Genomic DNA, 22,641 nt, shown 5'->3' on the forward strand with positions numbered 1-22,641 from the left:
GGAGGTCCCTTCCAACTCTACCATTCTATGATAACAGTCTATGAACTCTGCACATTGATTAGTGATAACTTATTGATTGGTGGGGATCTGACTGCTGGGACCCGCCCTGATCAGCAGAATGGGGAACTTTTATTCCTGCGCTTGTTTTTATTTTTGTTAGAAGATCCATAGAGAATGAAAAGAGTGGCGGTTGGGTTTCCGACCCGCAGCTCCAGATTATGACTGCGATAAAAGTTTGCAGTTCTGGAGATCGGTGATCTAGGGGTTGTCTAGTGAAAACAAGTTAAACGAGGCAGAGCTGCTCTTCTGTCCATCATTAATGACAAGTCTTTCTTTAATTGGATTTAACATCTGAGCAAATAATACTCATTCTACAATAAAAAGCTATTTTTCTTTTCTTAGGTGATTTTTTTTTGCATCAACTCAAACTCCGAAATAACATAATAGGAATCTTTTATTATTTATTTTTTACAGGCAGTGTATAAAAAAAAAAATCTGTTTTGGACATCTGACGATCGCACAGGTATAGGGCTCGTTACAGTACAGTTACCAGAGCTGTGACCTGTAACGAGCCGCCGTCAGCTGTCACATGAGCGGCACACCAGGCTCTTATTACATAACAGCAAGACGGAGTCTCGAAAGCAGAGAAAAATATATTCATCTGTGCAAAATAATTAGTTCATAGACACCTTTATAACAAACAATATAGAGTCATTACAAACAGAGTGATCTATTTCAAGTGTTTATTTCTGTTAATGTTGATGATTAGAGCACGCTAAGCACTCTTCCCTCTGCTGATAAGCTTTTTGGAGATGGAAATGTAATTCTCCAGCAGGACTTGGCACCTGTCCACACTGCCAAAAGTACCAATACCTGGTTTACAAACAACAGTATCACTGTGCTTGACCAGAAAACTTGTCTGACCTTAACCCCATAGAGAATCTATGGCGTATTGTGAAGAGGAAGATGAGAGACACCAGACCCAACAATGCAGATGAGCTGAAGGCTGCTATTAAAGCAACCTGGGCTTCCATAACACCTCAGCAGTGCCACAGGCTGATCTCCTCCATGCCACACCGCATTGATGCAGTAATAAGGAGCCCGACCAAGTATTGAGTGCATTTACTGAACATACATTTCAGTAGGCCAACATTTCAGATGTTAAAATCATTTTTTCACGCTTGTTATAAAGTAATTTACTGAGATAATGACTTTTGGGTTTTCATTGACTGTAAGCCATAATCATCAACATTAACAGAAATAGACACATATATGACTATATATATATATATATATATATATATATATATATATATATATATATATATATATATATATATATATATATATATATATATATATACATACAGTGGGGCAAAAAAGTATTTAGTCAGTCAGCAATAGTACAAGTTCCACCACTTAAAAAGATGAGAGGCGTCTGTAATTTACATCATAGGTAGACCTCAACTATGGGAGACAAACTGAGAAAAAAAAATCCAGAAAATCACATTGTCTGTTTTTTTATCATTTTTTTTGCAAATTATGGTGGAAAATAAGTATTTGGTCAGAAACAACCAATCAAGATTTCTGGCTCTCACAGACCTGTAACTTCTTCTTTAAGAGTCTCCTCTTTCCTCCACTCATTACCTGTAGTAATGGCACTTGTTTAAACTTGTTATCAGTATAAACAGACACCTGTGCACACCCTCAAACAGTCTGACTCCAAACTCCACTATGGTGAAGACCAAAGAGCTGTCAAAGGACACCAGAAACAAAATTGTAGCCCTGCACCAGGCTGGGAAGACTGAATCTGCAATAGCCAACCAGCTTGGAGTGAAGAAATCAACAGTGGGAGCAATAATTAGAAAATGGAAGACATACAAGACCACTGATAATCTCCCTTGATCTGGGGCTCCACGCAAAATCCCACCCCGTGGGGTCAGAATGATCACAAGAACGGTGAGCAAAAATCCCAGAACCACGCGGGGGGACCTAGTGAATGAACTGCAGAGAGCTGGGACCAATGTAACAAGGCCTACCATAAGTAACACACTACGCCACCATGGACTCAGATCCTGCAGTGCCAGACGTGTCCCACTGCTTAAGCCAGTACATGTCCGGGCCCGTCTGAAGTTTGCTAGAGAGCATTTGGATGATCCAGAGGAGTTTTGGGAGAATGTCCTATGGTCTGATGAAACCAAACTGGAACTGTTTGGTAGAAACACAACTTGTCGTGTTTGGAGGAAAAAGAATACTGAGTTGCATCCATCAAACACCATACCTACTGTAAAGCATGGTGGTGGAAACATCATGCTTTGGGGCTGTTTCTCTGCAAAGGGGCCAGGACGACTGATCCGGGTACATGAAAGAATGAATGGGGCCATGTATCGTGAGATTTTGAGTGCAAACCTCCTTCCATCAGCAAGGGCATTGAAGATGAAACGTGGCTGGGTCTTTCAACATGACAATGATCCAAAGCACACCGCCAGGGCAACGAAGGAGTGGCTTCGTAAGAAGCATTTCAAGGTCCTGGAGTGGCCTAGCCAGTCTCCAGATCTCAACCCTATAGAAAACCTTTGGAGGGAGTTGAAAGTCCGTGTTGCCAAGCGAAAAGCCAAAAACATCACTGCTCTAGAGGAGATCTGCATGGAGGAATGGGCCAACATACCAACAACAGTGTGTGGCAACCTTGTGAAGACTTACAGAAAACGTTTGACCTCTGTCATTGCCAACAAAGGATATATTACAAAGTATTGAGATGAAATTTTGTTTCTGACCAAATGCTTATTTTCCACCATAATATGCAAATAAAATGTTAAAAAACAGACAATGTGATTTTCTGGATTTTTTTTTCCTCAGTTTGTCTCCCATAGTTGAGGTCTACCTATGATGTAAATTACAGACGCCTCTCATCTTTTTAAGTGGTGAAACTTGCACTATTGCTGACTGACTAAATACTTTTTTGCCCCACTGTATATACACATACACACATATGCACACACACACTCACACATATGTACATACACACGCGCATATAAAACACGACGTTACTAAAATGCAGATACTGGAAAGTAAATTTACCTTTTTCAGTGTTTGATTGTATTGTATCTGCAAAAAAAGCAAAATAATAATTACAGCAATTTTCCTTGAGCTTAAAAGGAGGGTTTCCAACAATAGACATTTACCACAATATGGGTGATGAATGTCTAATCACTGGGGCTCAATGATGGAAACCCCACCTATCAACAAAACATCGTTGTAAAGTCTCTTCAAGACATGGCCGTAGTACAGAGGAGTGTGAACAGCAGAAACCGCAGCCATTACAGTCTATGGGGCTGATAGAAATAGCCGAAGGCTGTACGCAGGGATTTACCTCACACTTATAGGTTCTCCATGGAGCAGAATTGCGCTTGATTACTGCTCCATTCAAAATACAGCAGACGCTAGTTGTCCGAGTAGGAGGATTATTGGGCTCGGGACCATGCGTCCGGGTAGGAGGATTGTTGGTCTCGGGACCATGTATCTGTGTAGGAGGATTGTTGGGCTCGGGACCATGTGTCCGGGTAGGAGGATTGTTGGGCTCGGGACCATGTGTCCGGGTAGGAGGATTGTTGGGCTCGGGACCATGTGTCCGGGTAGGAGGATTGTTGGGCTCGGGACCATGCGTCCGGGTAGGAGGATTGTTGGGCTCGGGACCATGTGTCCAGGTAGGAGGATTGTTGGGCTCGGGACCATGTGTCCAGGTAGGAGGATTGTTGGGCTCGGGACCATGTGTCCGGGTAGAAGGATTCTTGGGATCGGGACCATGTGTCCGGGTAGGAGGATTGTTGGGCTCGGGACCATGTGTCCGGGTAGAAGGATTGTTGGGCTCGGGACCATGTGTCCGGGTAGAAGGATTGTTGGGCTCGGGACCATGTGTCCGGGTAGAAGGATTGTTGGGCTCGGGACCATGTGTCCGGGTAGGAGGATTGTTGGGCTCGGGACCATGTGTCCGGGTAGGAGGATTGTTGGGCTCGGGACCATGTGTCCGGGTAGAAGGATTGTTGGGCTCGGGACCATGTGTCCGGGTAGAAGGATTGTTGGGCTCGGGACCATGTGTCCGGGTAGAAGGATTGTTGGGCTCGGGACCATGTGTCCGGGTAGGAGGATTGTTGGGCTCGGGACCATGTGTCCGGGTAGAAGGATTGTTGGGCTCGGGACCATGTGTCCGGGTAGAAGGATTGTTGGGCTCGGGACCATGTGCTCGGGTAGGAGGATTATTGGGCTCGGGACCATGTGTCCGGGTAGGATTGTTGGGCTCGGGACCATGTGTCCGGGTAGGAGGATTGTTGGGCTCGGGACCATGTGTCCGGGTAGAAGGATTGTTGGGCTCGGGACCATGTGCTCGGGTAGGAGGATTATTGGGCTCAGGACCATGTGTCCGGGTAGGATTGTTGGGCTCGGGACCATGTGTCCGGGTAGGAGGATTGTTGGGCTCGGGACCATGTGTCCGGGTAGGAGAATTGTTGGGCTCTGGACGCTTCGCTCTATTCCTTCAGTAATCGGGCATTTACCAATAAACTTGTGGAGAATTGTGAAATGTGGGAAAACCCAACACTGCATAATTCTCTCTTGATCTCTGTCGTGCAGCGATGCCTCAGGCCTATCACTAGTGAACACACCATTTCAGTTGCATTAAACTAATGTTTAAAGTTTTCTTTTTTTTTTTTTTTAGAAATCAGATGAGTGAATCGATCAGCAGGAGCCGGCCCAGCGGTCAGGTCAGCATTCCATGGCCGCAGAGCAGAAGCCTTGCAAACCGCCTAACTGCCGCCATCCCTGGCTGATTATCCAGCCTGGCCCAACACGCATTTTGGATGTTCAAAAGCAGACACTCGAATGCTGACTGGTAAACGTTTGCGGGGCTCCCGTCCGGTGGCCATGATGGAGCACGGATCTGGTTGCTGGCCTGGATCCTGCGAATCGATTCGCTCAACTCTTAATAGCGATTTGATCCCTCAAAACAAGTGCAAATTGCTAATTAAATGTAATTAGAGATCTATTTCTAATGACATTTTAATTTTTTTTTTCTATTCCTGGAGAAACCCTTTAATTGCTTCCTTAAAAGGGTTGCCTGGTATAGAAAACATTTCTAAAGGCCCCCATTACGGCCTGCTATATAATAGTCAGGGGATCTTGGCTCAGGGGTGAGGTTAAAACCAAAAGCTCCACCGCTGAATTTCAGTGGAGCCGCAGTAAAAGCCAACGTGTGCCGCTTTAGTCCCCCAACATAGGCAATAAAATAAAGGCGTACTAGGATGACCGCGATTATACAACATTGTTTGTCAGAGGTGCTCAACTTTGCACAGAATATGGAATCCAGAAGTATAATGGTTAATTCCTGTCCGACAAGTCGCACCTTGAAAATGAGAACAACAGGGGAACAAGTCAGCTGACGATGGTGGCACTGGCCTCCTCCCTACATACAAACTCAGTGATTAGCTGGGGTTATTGGTCAAGTCACGCAAACAGATGACGTAAGGGAAGTTACTGAGCAGTCTGTCAGCTTCCTCATCCCAAATGCATGGGGCCTGCGGGCCATAGAAGCCATTCCTGAGATTCCAGACAGAACACCTAGGGTGTATCCCACCATACGGAGCAGCACCGCACCGAGCGGGCCTGGACCTGTGGGAATGTGCGGAATAAAGGACTACAGCGAGGGGAAATTAATTCTAGCATCATCATTGTATCTCCCAAGGCAAATCTGTAAACCAATTTCTCACCCTGAGTAATGAGGTCTGGGAACAAAAACTCATTTCTTTTTAAAGGTATTTGTGTTACAGGGAAAAAAAAAATCAATTCTGATGTTTTTCCATTTTTCACAGAAGAACAGGACATTTCATAGTTAGGGGACTGAAAGTATTTAAAAAAAAACACATTTTCTGATCAGGAATGTACCGTATATTTTTAGGACCCTCATATATTATCCAGAGAGAATATCGGCTTCAAAGCATCCCAGGCTCCAAAAGACCAAGAGCATCTAAGCGTGACATGAACTTCCACTGATTTTAACCTCTTAAAGGGAATCTGTCACCAGGTTTTTGCCCCCCCCTTCCATCTGAGAGCAGAATGACGTAGGGGCAGAGATCCTGATTCCAGAGATGTCACTTACTGGGCTCCTTTCCATAGTTTTGATAAATTCCCTGTTTTATCTGCTGCAGATTTACCAGTTCTCTGGATGCTTAGGCGCAGTATAACCTCGCCCACACCACTGATTGGCAGCTTTCTGCCTATGCACAGTGTACACAGAAAACTGGCAAACAGTGGCGTGGGTGGGGATATACAGAGCTCATTAATATGAACGATTACATGGCAGCAGGTTTACTAGTCTTGTAGTCATAATCTGCTGATAGATGAGCGTTTTTTCATCAAAACTACTGCAAGCAGCCCAGTAAGTGACACATTGCTGGAATCTGGGTCTGCTGCTCTGAGATTAGGTGGAAAAAAAAAATCTGTTCACAGACTCCCTTTAAAGTACCCGAGAATTTTTTGTTGTTTGCGCTTAGTTTTTTCTTTCCTTTTGTTTCAACAGTTGCACCATTTTTATTTTTCCATCCACATTGCAATATTAAATCCTGTTTTTGCAGCCTAAGTTGGAGCTTTGAATTACATCATTCATTTTAGTGGAATACAGGAAACAAAAAATCAAAATGCAGTGAGATTGTGAACCGCCACCCCCTGCAATTCCGCCATTATTTTTGGGTTTTGTTTTTAAGGCGTCCATTTAGTGGTAACAATATCCCGGAAACATGATTCTTCAGTTCATTTAGGGCGATACCAAACTTGTCCAATTTTTAAATTCTTTTTAAAAAGGGGAAAAAAAATTGTAAACTTTTTTATTTTTTTCTGTCAACTGAACTGAGGGCTTGTTTTTTTGCGCAGTAAGCAGACATTTTTTTCTTAATATACCGCGACGGAGAAGAGCCAGAAGACCGCAGCGTCTGATTTCTCCTACTTCTGCACTGATTAGAAGCACTTCACCTTCATATTAAAACGGTGCAAGTTTCTTTTAGCAGTGCAAGGGTTAATCTGCTCAGTTAAGAGCTCCTGGAAGCTTTCCTGCATTAAGGCTCAGCTGTGCACTGTTAGCCACTCCTATCTCCTATATAATCTGGGCCATGGCTAGCACTTATTGTCAGAGTTAACTTATGCTGCATGGCTAGAGGTTGTTGGTTGTTATTTGAGAAGGCTTTTGGTGGATTTATCTGTGACTGTTGCTAGGTTTTGGGTGTGTGATAATTCCTCTACTACTTTGGTTTAGCACCATACCACTGTATATTTGTATGATTGGTATTTTACTTTATCCTTGCTCGTATTACCTTGTTAGTCTGGTTGGTGTATTACGGTATACTACTACTCCCCTCTTCCCTTGGTGGGGAAGGGTACAGACTGAGGGCAGATTCATGAGCTAAGGCAAGGTACGTGGCCCTGGTGTCTTCACCATCAGAAGGAATCCGGAGAACAGGGCGATGTTTTGATAGATCGGACATTTTTGGACACAAGGGTACTCACGCTCTGTTTTTTTTGCTCACTATTTTAACCCATGTGTTTTTTTTTATATAGAAAAGTGAATGGCGTTGCACAATGTTGAAGAAACTATAACTTGTCCCGCCCATACTCATAGATACTAGGGCTCAGACCTCCAGCAATCAATAAGTTCCTTATGATTTGGAAAAAAAACCTTTTCAGCAGATGACCCCATACTGTGCTTCATACCTTGGTAGTTTTATGTTACGTTTTACGATCAGACCACGTCCAAATCATCCGAAAACAATTACATCATTGAAGTTTCTGTATACTTCAACCCCTCCCCACTAACAAATTTTAAAGGGATACTCCAAAGAAAGACATCAATGACCTCCATAGGAACTTTGATAACTTGGGTCCCAAAGACTTAAAAAACAACAACAACCCAGGTCTCATGTTACTACTCTTAATGAAGTAGGTGGAGATGGATGTGCCATAAATCCTCCTCAATATTGTCTGACAGGTATGGGCCTCATAACCATGCCGAAAATGGCTGGCACATCAAGGTAGGAAAAGCTGAGCACCTGATGCCACGTGTGCACCAATTCTCTGCCTGAATGTGGCGGCCACCTCAAAAGGCGGGCGGAAGTTGGGGGTCACTCATTGTTGATATGAGACGGTGAGACCCCCCATATATATTTTTTTGAAATCCATATTCTTTGCAATTCTCGCTACATCATCTTCTTACCCTGGGTTATAAAAAACAAAACATTAAGTGCTACTCTTGTTCAGCACTTGGTAGGGGCAGCCATGCCCAAGTCATGGAGGAGCGGTGGAATTGCTGGTGGAACATCATCATGAACACATAAAATTTCTCCTGAAGACCACCAGTAAAGAAGCTCCAGCAGAGACACCTACTGTCAGCATCATCGGTTTCTAGGTACAAGCGAAGAACTTGTTCAGATTATTCATTAACAACTCCCCAATGAGTAATAATTCCAATAGAGTTATGGAGGAAGTACGGGACACGCTCGATCACTAGTGAGGGACATTTTCATTTCCACCTCTGCCATCATTACTACAATAACAGAGATAAAAACAATAGATTTCACAGACGGAAGGAACAACGTGGAGAACTTTCTCACACAGACCAAGTCATTATAAGACTAGTCTGTAGTTCCCAAACAAGCTCTTGTGATATCCCCAGACTGCAGCTCGCGGATCTCGTCTGCGCTCCGAAGACAACAACCATAAAAAATAAATAAATAAAAAAAAAAAAAAAAAAAAAAAAAAAAAAAATCGACAGATTAACAAGCAACACGACACATCGACAGGCACTGGATTATAGCAAATGTCCATGTGTTTTATTGTAAAGCAATAACCGTAATCAATTCCAGGTTAAGAAAAGTATAAACTGGGAAAGTCCTCACACTGGTAACACCGCCTTTCATTTAGAATCATCTCTGGGAGGCAGAAAATCCTGCGTTTCCTTGCAGTGCAGCACTTTCCACCATTACTATTTCTCCTACACGCTCCCCACTCCATTATCAGGCACTAGGACTCCTTATATAAAGCAGTACGTCTCCGGTAGATCACCAGACATACACGGGCATCGCTGCGCACCTTGGCAGCTTCTTGCCTCAGTTCTTCGCTGCCTGACTCCAGGCTTTGGCCCCTGCCACACGTCCTTACACATCACATCTCGCTTCAGTACCTCTTCTAATAGAAGTCGACTTCTCTAGGTCGTATGTAATAACACGCAGTCACGGCATGTGAAGACGAGCCAAAAGCCTTCATATCAGACCCTCAGTAATAACTATTGTATATAAAAACAATTGTGACTCATATTAGGGAACCGCTGTATTCATTATACTATATTATATATATATATATATATATATATATATATACATACACACACACTATATAATTGTCTAAGGGTCACTTCCATCTGTCTGTCTTCCGTCACGGTTATTCATTCGCTGATTGGTCTCGCCAGCTGCCTGTCATGGCTGCCGCGACCAATCAGCAACGGGCACAGTCCGGAAGAAAATGGCCGCGCCTTACTCCCCGCAGTCAGTGCCTGTCGCCCGCATACTCCCCTCCAGTCACCGCGAACACAGGATTAATGCCGGCGGTAACGGATGGCGTTATGCCGCGGGTAACGCACTCTGTTACCGCCGCTATTAACCCTGTGTGTCCTCAACTTTTTACTATTGATGCTGCGTATTCTGCGTATGTTAAAAATAATAATAATAAAAAACAAAACCTTATTCTCACCTTCCGCCGCCGCGTCCTCTCCTCGGCACTGCAAGCGGCAGGTTCCGCTTCCAAAGATGCTATGGGAGAAGGACCTTCCATGACGTCACGGTCATGTGACCGCGACATCATGGAAGGTCCTGCACTCATACCAATCCTGGGACCGCACACAAGCGCTGGAACTACAACGGGCTCTTCGGATGGTGAGTATGTTAATTTTTTTAACCTGTTACATACGTGACTGGGCAACATACTACGTGGCTCTGTGCTGTATACTACGTGACTGGGCAATATACAACGTGGCTGGGCAATATACTACGTAGCTGGGCAATATACTACGTAGCTGGGCAATATACTACGTGGCTGGGCAATATACTACGTGGCTGGGCAATATACTACGTGGCTGGGCAATATAGTACGTGGCTGGGCAATATACTACGTGGCTGGGCAATATAGTACGTGGCTGGGCAATATAGTACGTGGCTGGGCAATATAGTATGTGGCTGGGCAATATAGTATGTGGCTCTGTGCTGTATATTACGTGGCTGTGCAATATACTACATGGCTGGCCACTATACTACGTGGCTGGGCAATATACTACGTGACTGGGCAATATACTACGTGGCTGGGCAATATACTACGTGGCTGGGCAATATACTACGTGGCTGGGCAATATACTACGTGGCTGGGCAATATACTACGTGACTGGGCAATATACTACGAGGACATATTCTAGAATACCCGATGCGTTAGAATCGGGCCACCATCTAAAATATATATATACACATATATACACACACAGTTCTGATTAAATCCCTGTTTTCTCTGCTGCCGATTCACCAGTTCTCTGAACGCGGAGCTCTGTATAATCCCGCCCACATCACGGATTGGCAGCTTTCGGTGTACACTGTGCATAGGCAGAAATCTGCCAATCAGTGGTGGGGGAGGGGTTATACTGTGCTCATGAAAATGGAAGACTACCCGGCAGCAGGTTTACTAGTCCTATAGTGATAAATCAATGATTTTATCAGCAACAGATTATCAAAACTAAGGAAAGCAGCCCAGCAAGTGACCTCACTGAAATTAAGGTCTAAATCTTTCCACAATGGTACTCTCAGATTAGATGGCAAAAACCTGGTGACAGATTCCTTTTATGCACACAACAGCATTTATTTATTGTGCTTTGCTTATATAGCGCCATCATATTCCACAGAGCTTTACATTCATCATCGTCACTGTCCCCATTGGGGCTCACAATCCACATTCCCTATTGGTATGGTTTTTGGAGTGTGGGAGGAAACCGGAGAACCCGGAGGAAACCCAGCAAACACGGAGAGAACAAACTCCTTGCAGATGTTGTCCTTGGAGGGATTTGAACCCAGGACTCCAGTGCTGCAAGGCTGCAGTGCTAACCACTGAGCCACCATGCTCCCATATGGTGCGGTGTTACAATGCAGAATCATTGCTTCCAGGAGAAAAACTACGTATAAGGGTATGTGTCCACAGGGCGTATTCCTTCAGTATTTGCTGCGGCTTCAATGCTGCATACAGCCGCAGCGTCCAATCCGCAGCAGCCAGATGTTATAGCATAGTGGAGGGGCTTGCACTAAGTGGGCAAACATGCAGACGGCAGACCTGCGTAACCGGACATGCGGCGCGTCTTTATAGACAGCAGCATGTCTATTTATCTTACGGAGATGCTCAGTCTCTGCAAGATAAATTACACAGTCTATGTATAGGATGCAGTGATTCCGCCCGTGTTCAATGAACACAGGCGGAATCACTGCGCGTACAAAAGGGGGCATTGCTTTGGGCGGAGCGGGGTATCAGCTGCGTCCAAAGCGCTGGGATTCCGGACAGTGGACACATACCCTTAGTGTCTAATGGAGAAATTCACATACGGAAACCAACAGAAGATGCAGTAGGGACCTATTATGGTTTATGGGCTTTATATTGCACAGTACCCATGGGTGGCGTGAATATAAGCTTGTGAAACCAAACACAAAATTGATAATACAGGTCTGAAAAAGGGGTTGTCAACTTTTAGGGACAATTATTTATAGAGGGTTAAAAATTATTTCAAATGGGTCTCATTAAAATTTTGCCCCACTTGGTTTTTACAGGCTTTTTCTTTCCAAGCACATTCAACTTTCATCAGACGATCATAGTGGTCTTACTGACGAATTCTTAGTTAAAGGGAACCTGACAGCGGCCGGTCCATGAGCAGCACACTGGTCCCCTGATCTCCGCCAGTTAATTAGTTAATTTTGACTCTGAAAGCTGCGGCAGGTCAGAGAAAAACGTAGTTTAATAGCCGCCAGTGACCGAGCCACACAGGAGACTGGTCGGATAGGGGGTCCCCAGAGGCTTCTCCCTGCCCTGGAATGATAGGTCTCTCCCTGTGTGCATGTATATGGGGAGACCCGTCACCAGGACAGAGGGTGGACGGAAGCCACCGGAGACAATTTTTTAGTTCTACTTACAGGCGCTTAAGAAAAAAAAAATAATTTTGCCCCAAAGATGGACAACTCAACATTCAGAAGACGTACATTTGTGTCAACTATTGTATGGTCTTTTTTTTGGAACTTCGATCCTTCGATTCCTCTGGTAATGACCGTTTACCCAAGGGAATATCATGACGACATCATAAACATACAACTTATGACCCAGGAGCGAATTCTTGCTGATCTGCAAAAGCTGCACTCGTTTATACTCATTAAAGATTGGGAACTAATCTCCGTCACAATGACCCCCGCGGTTGCGCTGTGACCCTCTCTGCACTTGCACCCCATCAAGGCTTATTCATAGAACTGCTTTCTTTTTGGTCTGGTTTTTTCCCCCAGGGTCTTTTGAGCAGGTCAGTTCCAAAAAGCATCAGGTATTTAACCCCTTCCCGAAATGGCCAATTTCTGTTATTGTTTTTCCTTTTTTCCTTCTTTAAAGATCGATAACTTGATTCCTTCTTTGTCCACAATGATGTATGAAGCTTGGTTTTAGCGGGACAAGTTGTACTTTTAACCCCTTTCACGCCGCAGACCATTTCTGTTTTTTGCTCCCCTTATTCCCAGAGCCAAAATTTTTTTTTTTTTATGTCAATACGGCCATGTTCGGGCTTTTTTTTTGGCAGGATGAGTTGTACTTTTGATCGACACCATTGATTTTACCATATAGTGTACTGGAAAACAGGGAAAAAAAATCCAAGTGCAGTGAAATTACCAAAAAAAAAAAGTGCAATTCCACAATTTTTTCTTTACCATGTTCACCAAATGCCAAAACTGACCTGCCATTATGATCCTCCAGGTCATTACAGGATCATAGACACCAAACATGTCTAGGTTCTTTTTTTTATTTAAGTCGTGAAAAAAATAAATAAATAAATAAAAAATTGCGCCATTTTCCGATACCCATATCGTCTCCATTTTTTGGGATCTGTGGCGGAGTGAGGGCTTATTTTTTTTTGCATGCCGAGCTGACATTTTTTACTACCATTTTGGTGTGTATGTGATCTTTTGATCGCCCGTTATTGCATTTTAATGCAATGTTGCTGCGATCAAAGAAAAGTGTAACTCTCTAGTTTTGACTTTTTTCTCATTACGCCATTTACAGATCGGATTAATTCTTTTTATATATATATATATATATATATATATATATATATATATATATATATATATATATATATATTGATTAGGCGATTCTGAACGCAGGACGAATGGGGGAGATTTAAACTTTAATATTTTCATTTTTTTTAAATAAATTTTAAAACCTTTTTTTTTTTTTTTTTTTTTTAATTGCTTCAATAGTCATAATGGGAGACTAGAAGCTGCAATGATCTGATCACTTGTGGTACATAGAGGAGGGTTGAAGCCCTGATGTGTAGCTTAAATTACTTGCTACGAGCACCAACCGCTGGGCGGCACTCATAGCTATCCAGCTAGGATAACCACAGGGGTCTCTTCTGCAGACCCCAGACTGTCACACCAAACAATCGGCGACCCGTGGTCATGTGACACCATTTGTTTTACCCCATAGTGTACTGGGAAAAGAGAAAAATTAATCCAAGTGCGGTGAAATTGTAAAAGAACAATACAAGAAAAAAAAAAAAAAACAATTCTGATAACATTTTTAGATTTATAAATTTTGGGACCGATATTACAAAATACTCCGCGATTTTGGCGTTTTGAATGGTTTTCTATTTAAAATGTGTTTACTGATCGGGTTAATTAACTTTCATATTTTGATAGATGGGACTTTTCTGCATGCGTGTTTTTTTTATTATCCTCTTTATTTTTAATGGGGGAAAAGATGGATGATTTGAATATTTTTTTATTTTATTTTATTTTTGTTCTGTATTTACTGGTTTTCCTTAGGGGACTTGAACCTGTAATCATCTGAAAGGAGCTGTGTGATGACAGGTGTGGAGGTCTTCAACAGACCCCCTCAGCTGTCATATAACAAATTGGCACCCCTCGATCGCATCACGGAAGCGCCGGTGGGCGCATAGAATGACGGTGCGCTGTTAATGCCAATGTCAGAGTTTGTCAGCGGCATTTAACAGGTTAACAGTTAACCTGTTAGCAGCAGGTCCAGGCTGAGGCACACGGCCATTATCTGCCGGAATGGTGCAGGCTCACCCCCGTGAAACCGCTCCATACACCCACTAGCGACTTTCACACCCCTGCTGCTGATCCCGTAGAGAAGCGTAGGTCAAACATACCATTACGTAACGCCAACATATTTTTATCATTGTATCCTATAATATAGTGTGGCCACATTGTGCCCAGAAAATGGCTTTATTTACTTGGTAGCGTTCTGTAGATTACTGATACAATAATTCCCATAGACATGTACCGCCACAATGCCCCATAATATAGCACACATCACTCATGGTCTTGTCCTGTTTTCTACGATTTACCCCAGGACTGACGTACTGTATATAGAATAAACATATAATTGAGCCGGTGCCCCGCTCCGCTGATCACAGTCCTGGGAATAAAATGAATATCCAGTTTTGATGATATTTCAGCCATTATATCTTCTATGAAATTTCAAACTTTCCTTCATATTTTCTGTCTCACGTTCAATTATTGCGAGAACAGTTCTTTAATCTTTTAATTTTCACTGGGGAACCGCTTGTAATTTAGAGTTTGTGGTCTTTCACACTTCGCACTTCCCAGAGGCTTTCTAGCAAGGCAGAGTCGGCTTTTCACACCAATTTCCTGGCGTCCCATTAAACAAGCCCCTACAGAACCCTCCCTCCACAAACATGTCCCCTGCTGTCACACCCGTACATCAGGCTTTCAGAAGGCACGCCAAACCAGAAATGTGGGCCACCCACCCATATGAATTGCATGAGATTTCCCAAGGTCGACATTTGATTTTCCCAAAGTCAATGTTCGATGTCACATTTGTGCAGAAGTTTTAATGATACCTTTTGCTAAAGTTTGTAATTATTCTCCATGTATCAAACAGATTGCACATCTAATGATAAGAACAGAGCATATTATATGGGTGTGATCCTTTAAGGAGGATATCCGCAAACTCGCTGCACATCAGCCACTAGAAAGATCCTTATGTGTTTGAATGGACGCCATAGGGTGGGATCTCCACCATGGCCCCTACATCTTTTATTCAGAGCCAAGAGTCACTAACAGAGTATCATTCACTTACATGAGCGCTAGTGGAAAGGTGTTCCTCCAGCCATATAATTTAGAGGAACCAATGCAATCAGCTGATCGCTGGACCGGTGTAATTTATCAAGGGTTTCATGATGAGACAACTCTTCTAAAGGTCTAGTCTGAGCTTACAATAAACTATCAGTGCTTGATTAGTGGGGGAACCCCAGTGGGGCTTGCCCGAGTGCCCTTGTGCATTCAGTGCTGATAATCAGGCATCCCGAAGGTTGGACTTTCTCTATTTCTAGCCAAGAACAGAGCATGTGAGTATAGCAAGAAATTGGAAGTCACAGTAGGGAAGTGTAATGAGATTTCTTAACATTTTTTAGGCTTTGTATACATAGGAACTTTTAGAGAAGCACAGAGTCTGAGCCAAGAATGTATACAATGTACACAACCGTTCAAAAGTTTAGGGTCACCCAGACAATTTTGTGTTTTCCATGAAAACTCATACTTTTATTAACCAAATGAGTTGCCAAATGAATTGAAAATCTAGTCCAGACATTGACAAGGTTCAAAAAAATATTTATTTGAAATCATAAATTTCTCCTTTGCTTTTCGTCAGAGAGTGCTCCCTTTGCAGCAATTCCAGCATTGCAGACCTTTGACATTAACTCAGCAAATTAACTGCTACAATCTGGAGAAATGTCCCCCCCATGCTTCCAGAAGCCCTCCCACAAGTTGGTTTGGCTTGATGGGCACTTTTTGCACCATAAGGTCAAGCTGCTCCCACAACAGCTCAATGGGGTTGAGATCTGGTCACTGCGCTGGCCACTCCATTACAGATAGAATACCAGCCTGCTTCTTCCCTAAATAGTTCTTGCATAATTTGGAGGTGTGCTTTGGGTCATTGTCCTGTTGTAGGATGAAATTGGCTCCAATCAAGCGCTGTCCACAGGGTATGGCATGGGGTTGTAAAATGGAGTGATAGCCTTCCTTATTCAAAATCCCTTTTACCTTGTACAAATCTCCAACATTACCAGCACCAAAGCAACCTCAGACCATCACATTACCTCCACCATGCTTGACAGATGGCGTCAGGCACTCTTTCAGCATCTTTTCAGTTTTTCTGTGTCTCACAAATGTTCTTCTGTGTGATCCAAACACCTCAAACTTGGATTCGTCTGTCCATAACACTTTTTTCCAATCTTCCTCTGTCCAATGTCTGTGTTCTTTTGCCCATATTAATCTTTTCCTTTTATTAGCCAGTCTCAGATATGGCTTTTTCTTTGCCACTCTGCCCTTAAGGCCAGCATCTCGGAGTCGCCTCTTCACTGTATACGTTGACACTGGTATTTTGCGTGTACTATTTAATGAAGCTGCCAGTTGAGGACCTGTGAGGCATCGATTTCTTAAACTACAGACTCTAATGTACTTGTTTTGTTGTTCAGTTGTGCAGCGGGGCCTCCCACTTCTCTTTCTACTCTGGTTAGAGCCCATTTGTGCCCTCCTCTGAAGGGAGTACTGCACACCGTTGTAGGAAATCTTCAGTTTCTTGGCAATTTCTCACATGGAATAGCCTTCATTTCTAAGAACAAGAATAGACTGTCGAGCTTCACATGAAAGTTCTTTTTTTCTGGCCATGTTGAGAGTTTAATGGAACCAACAAATGTAATGCTCCAGATTCTCAACTAGCTCAAATGAAGGTCAGGTTATAGGTTCTCTAATCAGCCAAACTGTTTTCAGCTGTGCTAACATACTTGCACAAGGGTTTTCAAGGGTATTCTAACCATCCATTAGCCTTCTAACACAGTTAGCAAACATAAAGTACCATAAGAACACTGGAGTGATGGTTGTTGGAAATGGGCCTCTATACACCTATGAAGATATTGCATTACAAAAAACAAACGTTTGCAGCTAGAATGGTCATTTACCACATTAACAATGTATAGAGTTGTATTTCTAAATCATTGTTAGCTTCATTGGAAAAAACCGTGCTTATCTTTGAAAAAAAAAAAAAAAGGGAAATTTCTAAGTGACCCTAAACTTTTGAACGGTAGTGTATATATCAGTTCTAATACCTTCATACAAATTGCATCTGACAGAGTATTGTGTGATTCTTTATTCTGTTGGATTAAGGCTACACGACGACGTGTTGTGCAACATAGAAATCGCAGTGTGGCATTGCAACTAATAATTCTGTATTGTGTTACACTTTTCCGAAGTTGGAGGAGGTTGCGGACACAGTGTCGCAAATATTCGCAAACTTGTTGCATTTTCCTGTCGCAAGCAACTCACTTGTTATAATCTTGAATGCAAGTCAAGTGCATCTGCGACTTATCTGTGATTCGACCATTTTCTTTCTAACACCAAAATTAGAGAACTAAAATAGTCATGCAACAGCAAGTTGCAAACAAGATGCCAATTTGTTTTTGAGGTGGGGGGGTCACGCCACTTGTCTGAGAATAGCCTCATCCTTAAAGAAAGCAAACTATTTACAGAGGTAAAATAAGGACCCACGTGTTAATTTCATGGGAACAGTCTCAACAACTTGGAGGTTGTAAGATGCATTAATGGAGTACAAAAAAAAAAAAAAGTATTTTCACTACAATGGATATTGTGGTTTTCACTTCTCGGCTTCATCCAGCTCATTATGACATAATGACATACTTCCGAAACAAATCCCAAGCACTTGACACTGGTGTAAACAGACAAACCAATCTACACACAGACAGGCGCGCACCTCTCAGCATATATCCGGATGAGCACAGCAGCCACACATACACATTGCTTCCAGAAAATACAACTATAGACACAAACACTAAAATAATAATAATAAAAACATTATCTATAAATCACATGCAGGGGATCAATGCTTGCAATCCACAAGCAGATATAATGTAGGGGAAATGTACACGAGTGTATCTAAAGCATAAGGCTCCACTAAGACTCCCCAAATCTTGGGAGAGACAAGTTGCTTATCTCCAGTAGAATCAAAAGATTGTAGGGGCTAAAATCCAACGAGAGGCATATGTGGTCAAGCCTAACTGTTCCCCATTACTATTCACAGGATCTGCCATCTTTGGTCTACTCCTTGCCACAATACTTTTAGTTTGCAGTGTGCAGTGACCTATTTTTCAAATGCTAAATCCTGTGAAGAGAATGCAATAATATGAATTATTAATTTTCCATGTAACCATCGGGGGAAAAAAAAAAAAAAATCAGAAATCTTGCAGTTATCCATGGCCACGGAGCCTTCAGGTGGTCATCTGCCGAACAAACCTTCAGTTCACAGCTCTCTCTCCTGAGTCCACCATACACAAGAGGGCTCAGCTCTGCCCAGTGCTTGTGCGTTTTCAATGGGGATGGAGGAGAAACACATTGCCAAGCGTAGCATATCTTCCCTGAAAACATCAGGCATTGAAATTCCATCATCTGTTGGGACAGTCAGAAGGCCCCATAATACATCAGATGGTTGGTGTATATCATGTTCTAGTCCACGCAGCTTCATGATTTGCAGCTGCTAGACAGCCTGAATACATGTGAGGATTCCCTTACAAACAGGCGCTCCCTGCATGTGTTCAGGTCGTCTAAGAGCCACAAATCATGCAGCTGCGGGGACACAAACATAACCTACGAGCACATCCAAATCCTCAGAAACCACCCAAGTATGCTCAGAGAAACTCGAGTAACAAGCATACTCGCTCATCACTAAGATTGACCTTTATACGAGACTGATACATCTTGTTCTGTATAGGTCACTCGTCAGCAGTCTCATTATCATCACAGGCAGGAAAATAATGAAAGGTATATATGGATAACACTGGTTGATAGCTACTCCCTGCGCAATCACCTCTGCACAGATCACAGAGCATGCCCACAACTCTCTCCTAGAGAAGACACTGAACATCTCTGGACTATAGATTCCTACGTTCACGAGGCTTCCGTAAAGCATTGCTCTGAATGATTTTAATATGGGTCAAAACAAATGCCCCCATAATCACAGACAGAAAACATAAAAAAAAAAAAAAAAAAACGACATGAAAAAAATAATCTAAGGAATAAAGCACCACTCCAATGTGTTTTCTTTTTACCCTGCAGCGCTGGAGTGGTGGTAGGTTTATACTTACCAGTCGCCATCTTCTGGTGTTCTCGGAGCTGCTCTGGACGGTCTCCAGCAGTTTGTGACCTGCAGATCGCTTCAGTGTTTGCTCGGCGATCAAGTCACAACTCAATTTAAGTATATGAGAGCCAGGACGGGTCTCCCGTACACTTACACTGAGAACTTGCGACTGTCACTTCTGACTTCCGGTCAACCAGAAGTTACGGTCGCAAGAAGGCGTCGCGGGAAGAGAACGGTGCCGGGAAGAGCTGATGGCGGTGTCTAGTAAGTAGGAGACTAGAGTCAGGGAACTTAGATTAGTGGCACCACTACGGCACTGAAATGGAAAAGACAATGGAGTGGTGTGTTATTTTATTATTGAAAATACAGGTGATACGTTCCCTTTAACTAATTGGTTGGAGTGACGCTTTTTATGGTCTAGTGCTATGTAAATCCCAGCCAGGTATTCAGCAAATTCCCTTCAATACCGCACATTACACGGCCCCGGACGGATACAATGTGACAACTCACAGTCCTGATCCTTGTGGTGTACAATGTAAGTATTCATAAAATCAAAGCGTTACAAGAGTATCATGCACCAAAGACAATTTCCGTCTTCTGCTTACTCTGAATAGTGAAACTATGCAGCACTATGTCCTACGTGACGACTAAGATCAGCCCGAAGGTGCGGCCCTACGTACACCACAGATCACCTTAACATTCTCCTCACCGGGAAAAAGCCATACCGAAATATTTACAATGGCATAATCTTATCTGGATCTCTCGGAGTTACATGACTTGACTTCTTCCAGATCGTGGGAAACTGCAGCTCTCCGGAGCAACCATTCTTCACTGCACTGTTCACACTGCGCAATTTTACAAAGTTTTTGAAACAGAAACTCTCCAATTATAAAACTCATATGTGGAGTGTTTCTGCTTCAGAACATCAACAAAAACCCTTACTGGTACCCAGACTTGGGTACCAAGGGGCCACCAGTGACATTAACTTGGGGGGGGGGCACTTTTCACCTGTATACAAATATTACACACAAATTTACCTATGCTTCTATATAATAATAAACTGGTTAGTTTGGTTAACGAGTGATGAGATGCTGCTTTTTTTTCTGTGCAGAGTGAATAAAGTAAATTCTGAGAAGTACTAATTGGGGTTGGAGGGCCAGATCTGCACAGGGGCCCACCAGGGGATTCCCTTGTTACCCTACGAGCCAGTCCGAGCCTGGTGTTAACATACCCTAAATAGTGGGGCGAACCTGCTGAGTTTTTCTAAAAGTCAATATCGACTCTTTAACAAGCCTTGCAATATGACTTGGGCTAAACTCCAAACCAGAATCTCAATGTGCAGGCACGGTGTTTTGGGGTGCTGCCCCTCATCAATACAAAATATGAGATCTGATTTGGCTAGGTGAGAGGCTCCGGATTGTGGTCTAAGGAGTAAGATTTCTTCTTAGGGAGAGTGACAAGCCAAGCCTGGCATGTCAGAGTGAGGAGACTTATAGGGCAGAGATTGCGTGGCTTATAAGTCTCCTCACTCTGACACGCCAGGCTTGGCTTTTTACTCTCCACAAGGAGAAACGTTACCCCTTAGAGCCCATGCATAAAATTCATTAGGTTTCTTGTCTGGAATTTCTGATGTTCCCAACAAGAGAATTTGCAATAGAGCTCAAACAGATTCTGCATTTTAGTTATTGATGGGAGGGTCTTGGTGGTTAAGTATACTTCCAGTGTACTTGCTTGTTCAATTTTGCTTGGCTAGATAGATGTTAATGTGTCCATGACCCTAGATATGGCTTTATTTTTCCATATTTTTTTCCATATTTTTTATATTATTTTAAAAATTACCAATGCTAAAAATGTAAGGGGGAAAAAATATATATATATAAAAAAAAATTGTGGCTTTTTTCACAAGTCAAGCACTAAAAGGAGAAAAGCTTGTGTATGGAGGATGCCATAAATATGTCAAAGTCCGCCATATCCATATATCGAACAAACTGGTATATACTGGTCAGACTGTAACCCATTGATAACACACCGGCACAAAAAAACAATGCAGCACGGCGTGAGGCCTGACAGCTGTATAAATCCTAATCCTTTAGTACTAATCTTACCGGGATTGGATTCATCACAGGATTTCTCATGAATAACAAGGGCAACATTACACACAGGGTATGTGCACACTAAGTATCTGGTGCAGAAATTTCTGCATCACTTGGCAAAAAAAAAAACGCTGCATAAAATACACACGTTTTTGATGATTTCATGGATTTGGTGCAGATTTTTTCCCCCTCTTATTAGTATGAGTGAAATCTGCAGTAAAAACACTGAAAGAATTGACATTCTGCAGACAAATCTGCAAATCAAAAATAAGCAACGTGTGCATGAGACGTCCGGATTCCCATTCACTTTTCTGGCATCAGGAAACCCTTCAGGTTTTGAGACAATTCTGCACAGAAAAAAAAATGAGACAAAAACGCAACGTGTGCACACAGCCTATGGGAGGTGGAAAGGATTTTACTTGTTGGGACTGTACATATTTAAAGACTGGTAGTAATAATAATTCTTAGGCTATGTATAGACACATTTTTTTTTTTTTACTACTCAAACAGTTTAAAAGGGGTTTTCCACCTTTACAAAAGTGAACAACAAATGATGCCAGTCATGGAAAATAACAAAATCAGATAGTTTTCCCCCAATTTCGACATCCAGAGTAAACGCCGCTGGTCCTGTCTCAGTATATTGGCTGCAGTGATGACGTCACATCGATCGCTCACAGTGAGCTCAGCGGCTTGTGTCGTCTTCCTCAGACAAGCATAGTGATTGACTGCAGCAGTGATATGTGTCATCGAAGTGATGTCACCGCTGCAGCCAAAACGCAACGACTGAAGCAGAGGTGGCGATCCGGCGCTGGATGGCGAGAACTATGTGCTCTTGTTGCTTTACATGACATTGTGGCACTTTTCTTAACACGGAAGACCTCTTAAACCTGCAGAATTCGTACTCACATTAAAGGGAACCTGTCACCCCCAAAACCGAAGGTGAGCTAAGCCCACCAGCATCAGGGGCTTATCTACAGCATTATGTAATGCTGAAGATACTGTAAGCCCCCGATGTCCTGAAAGATGAGAAAAAGAGGTTAGATTA

At 42.9% G+C, this 22,641-nt stretch overlaps 1 protein-coding gene across 2 annotated transcripts in view; it reads right to left on the reverse strand.

Annotated features, from left to right (window-relative positions):
• Positions 1-22,641, reverse strand: part of ZDHHC20 (zinc finger DHHC-type palmitoyltransferase 20) — a 72,853-nt gene that overhangs the window by 41,160 nt on the left and 9,052 nt on the right. For both annotated transcript variants that reach the window (XM_069759110.1, XM_069759111.1), the window contains exon 2: positions 3,082-3,108. In XM_069759110.1, the coding sequence (XP_069615211.1) occupies positions 3,082-3,108 (27 nt within the window). The remainder of the gene's footprint in view (positions 1-3,081; positions 3,109-22,641) is intronic.

Source organism: Ranitomeya imitator, chromosome 3 (genome assembly GCF_032444005.1).
Source record: "Ranitomeya imitator isolate aRanImi1 chromosome 3, aRanImi1.pri, whole genome shotgun sequence".
Classification (NCBI taxonomy): Eukaryota; Metazoa; Chordata; class Amphibia; order Anura; family Dendrobatidae; genus Ranitomeya; species Ranitomeya imitator.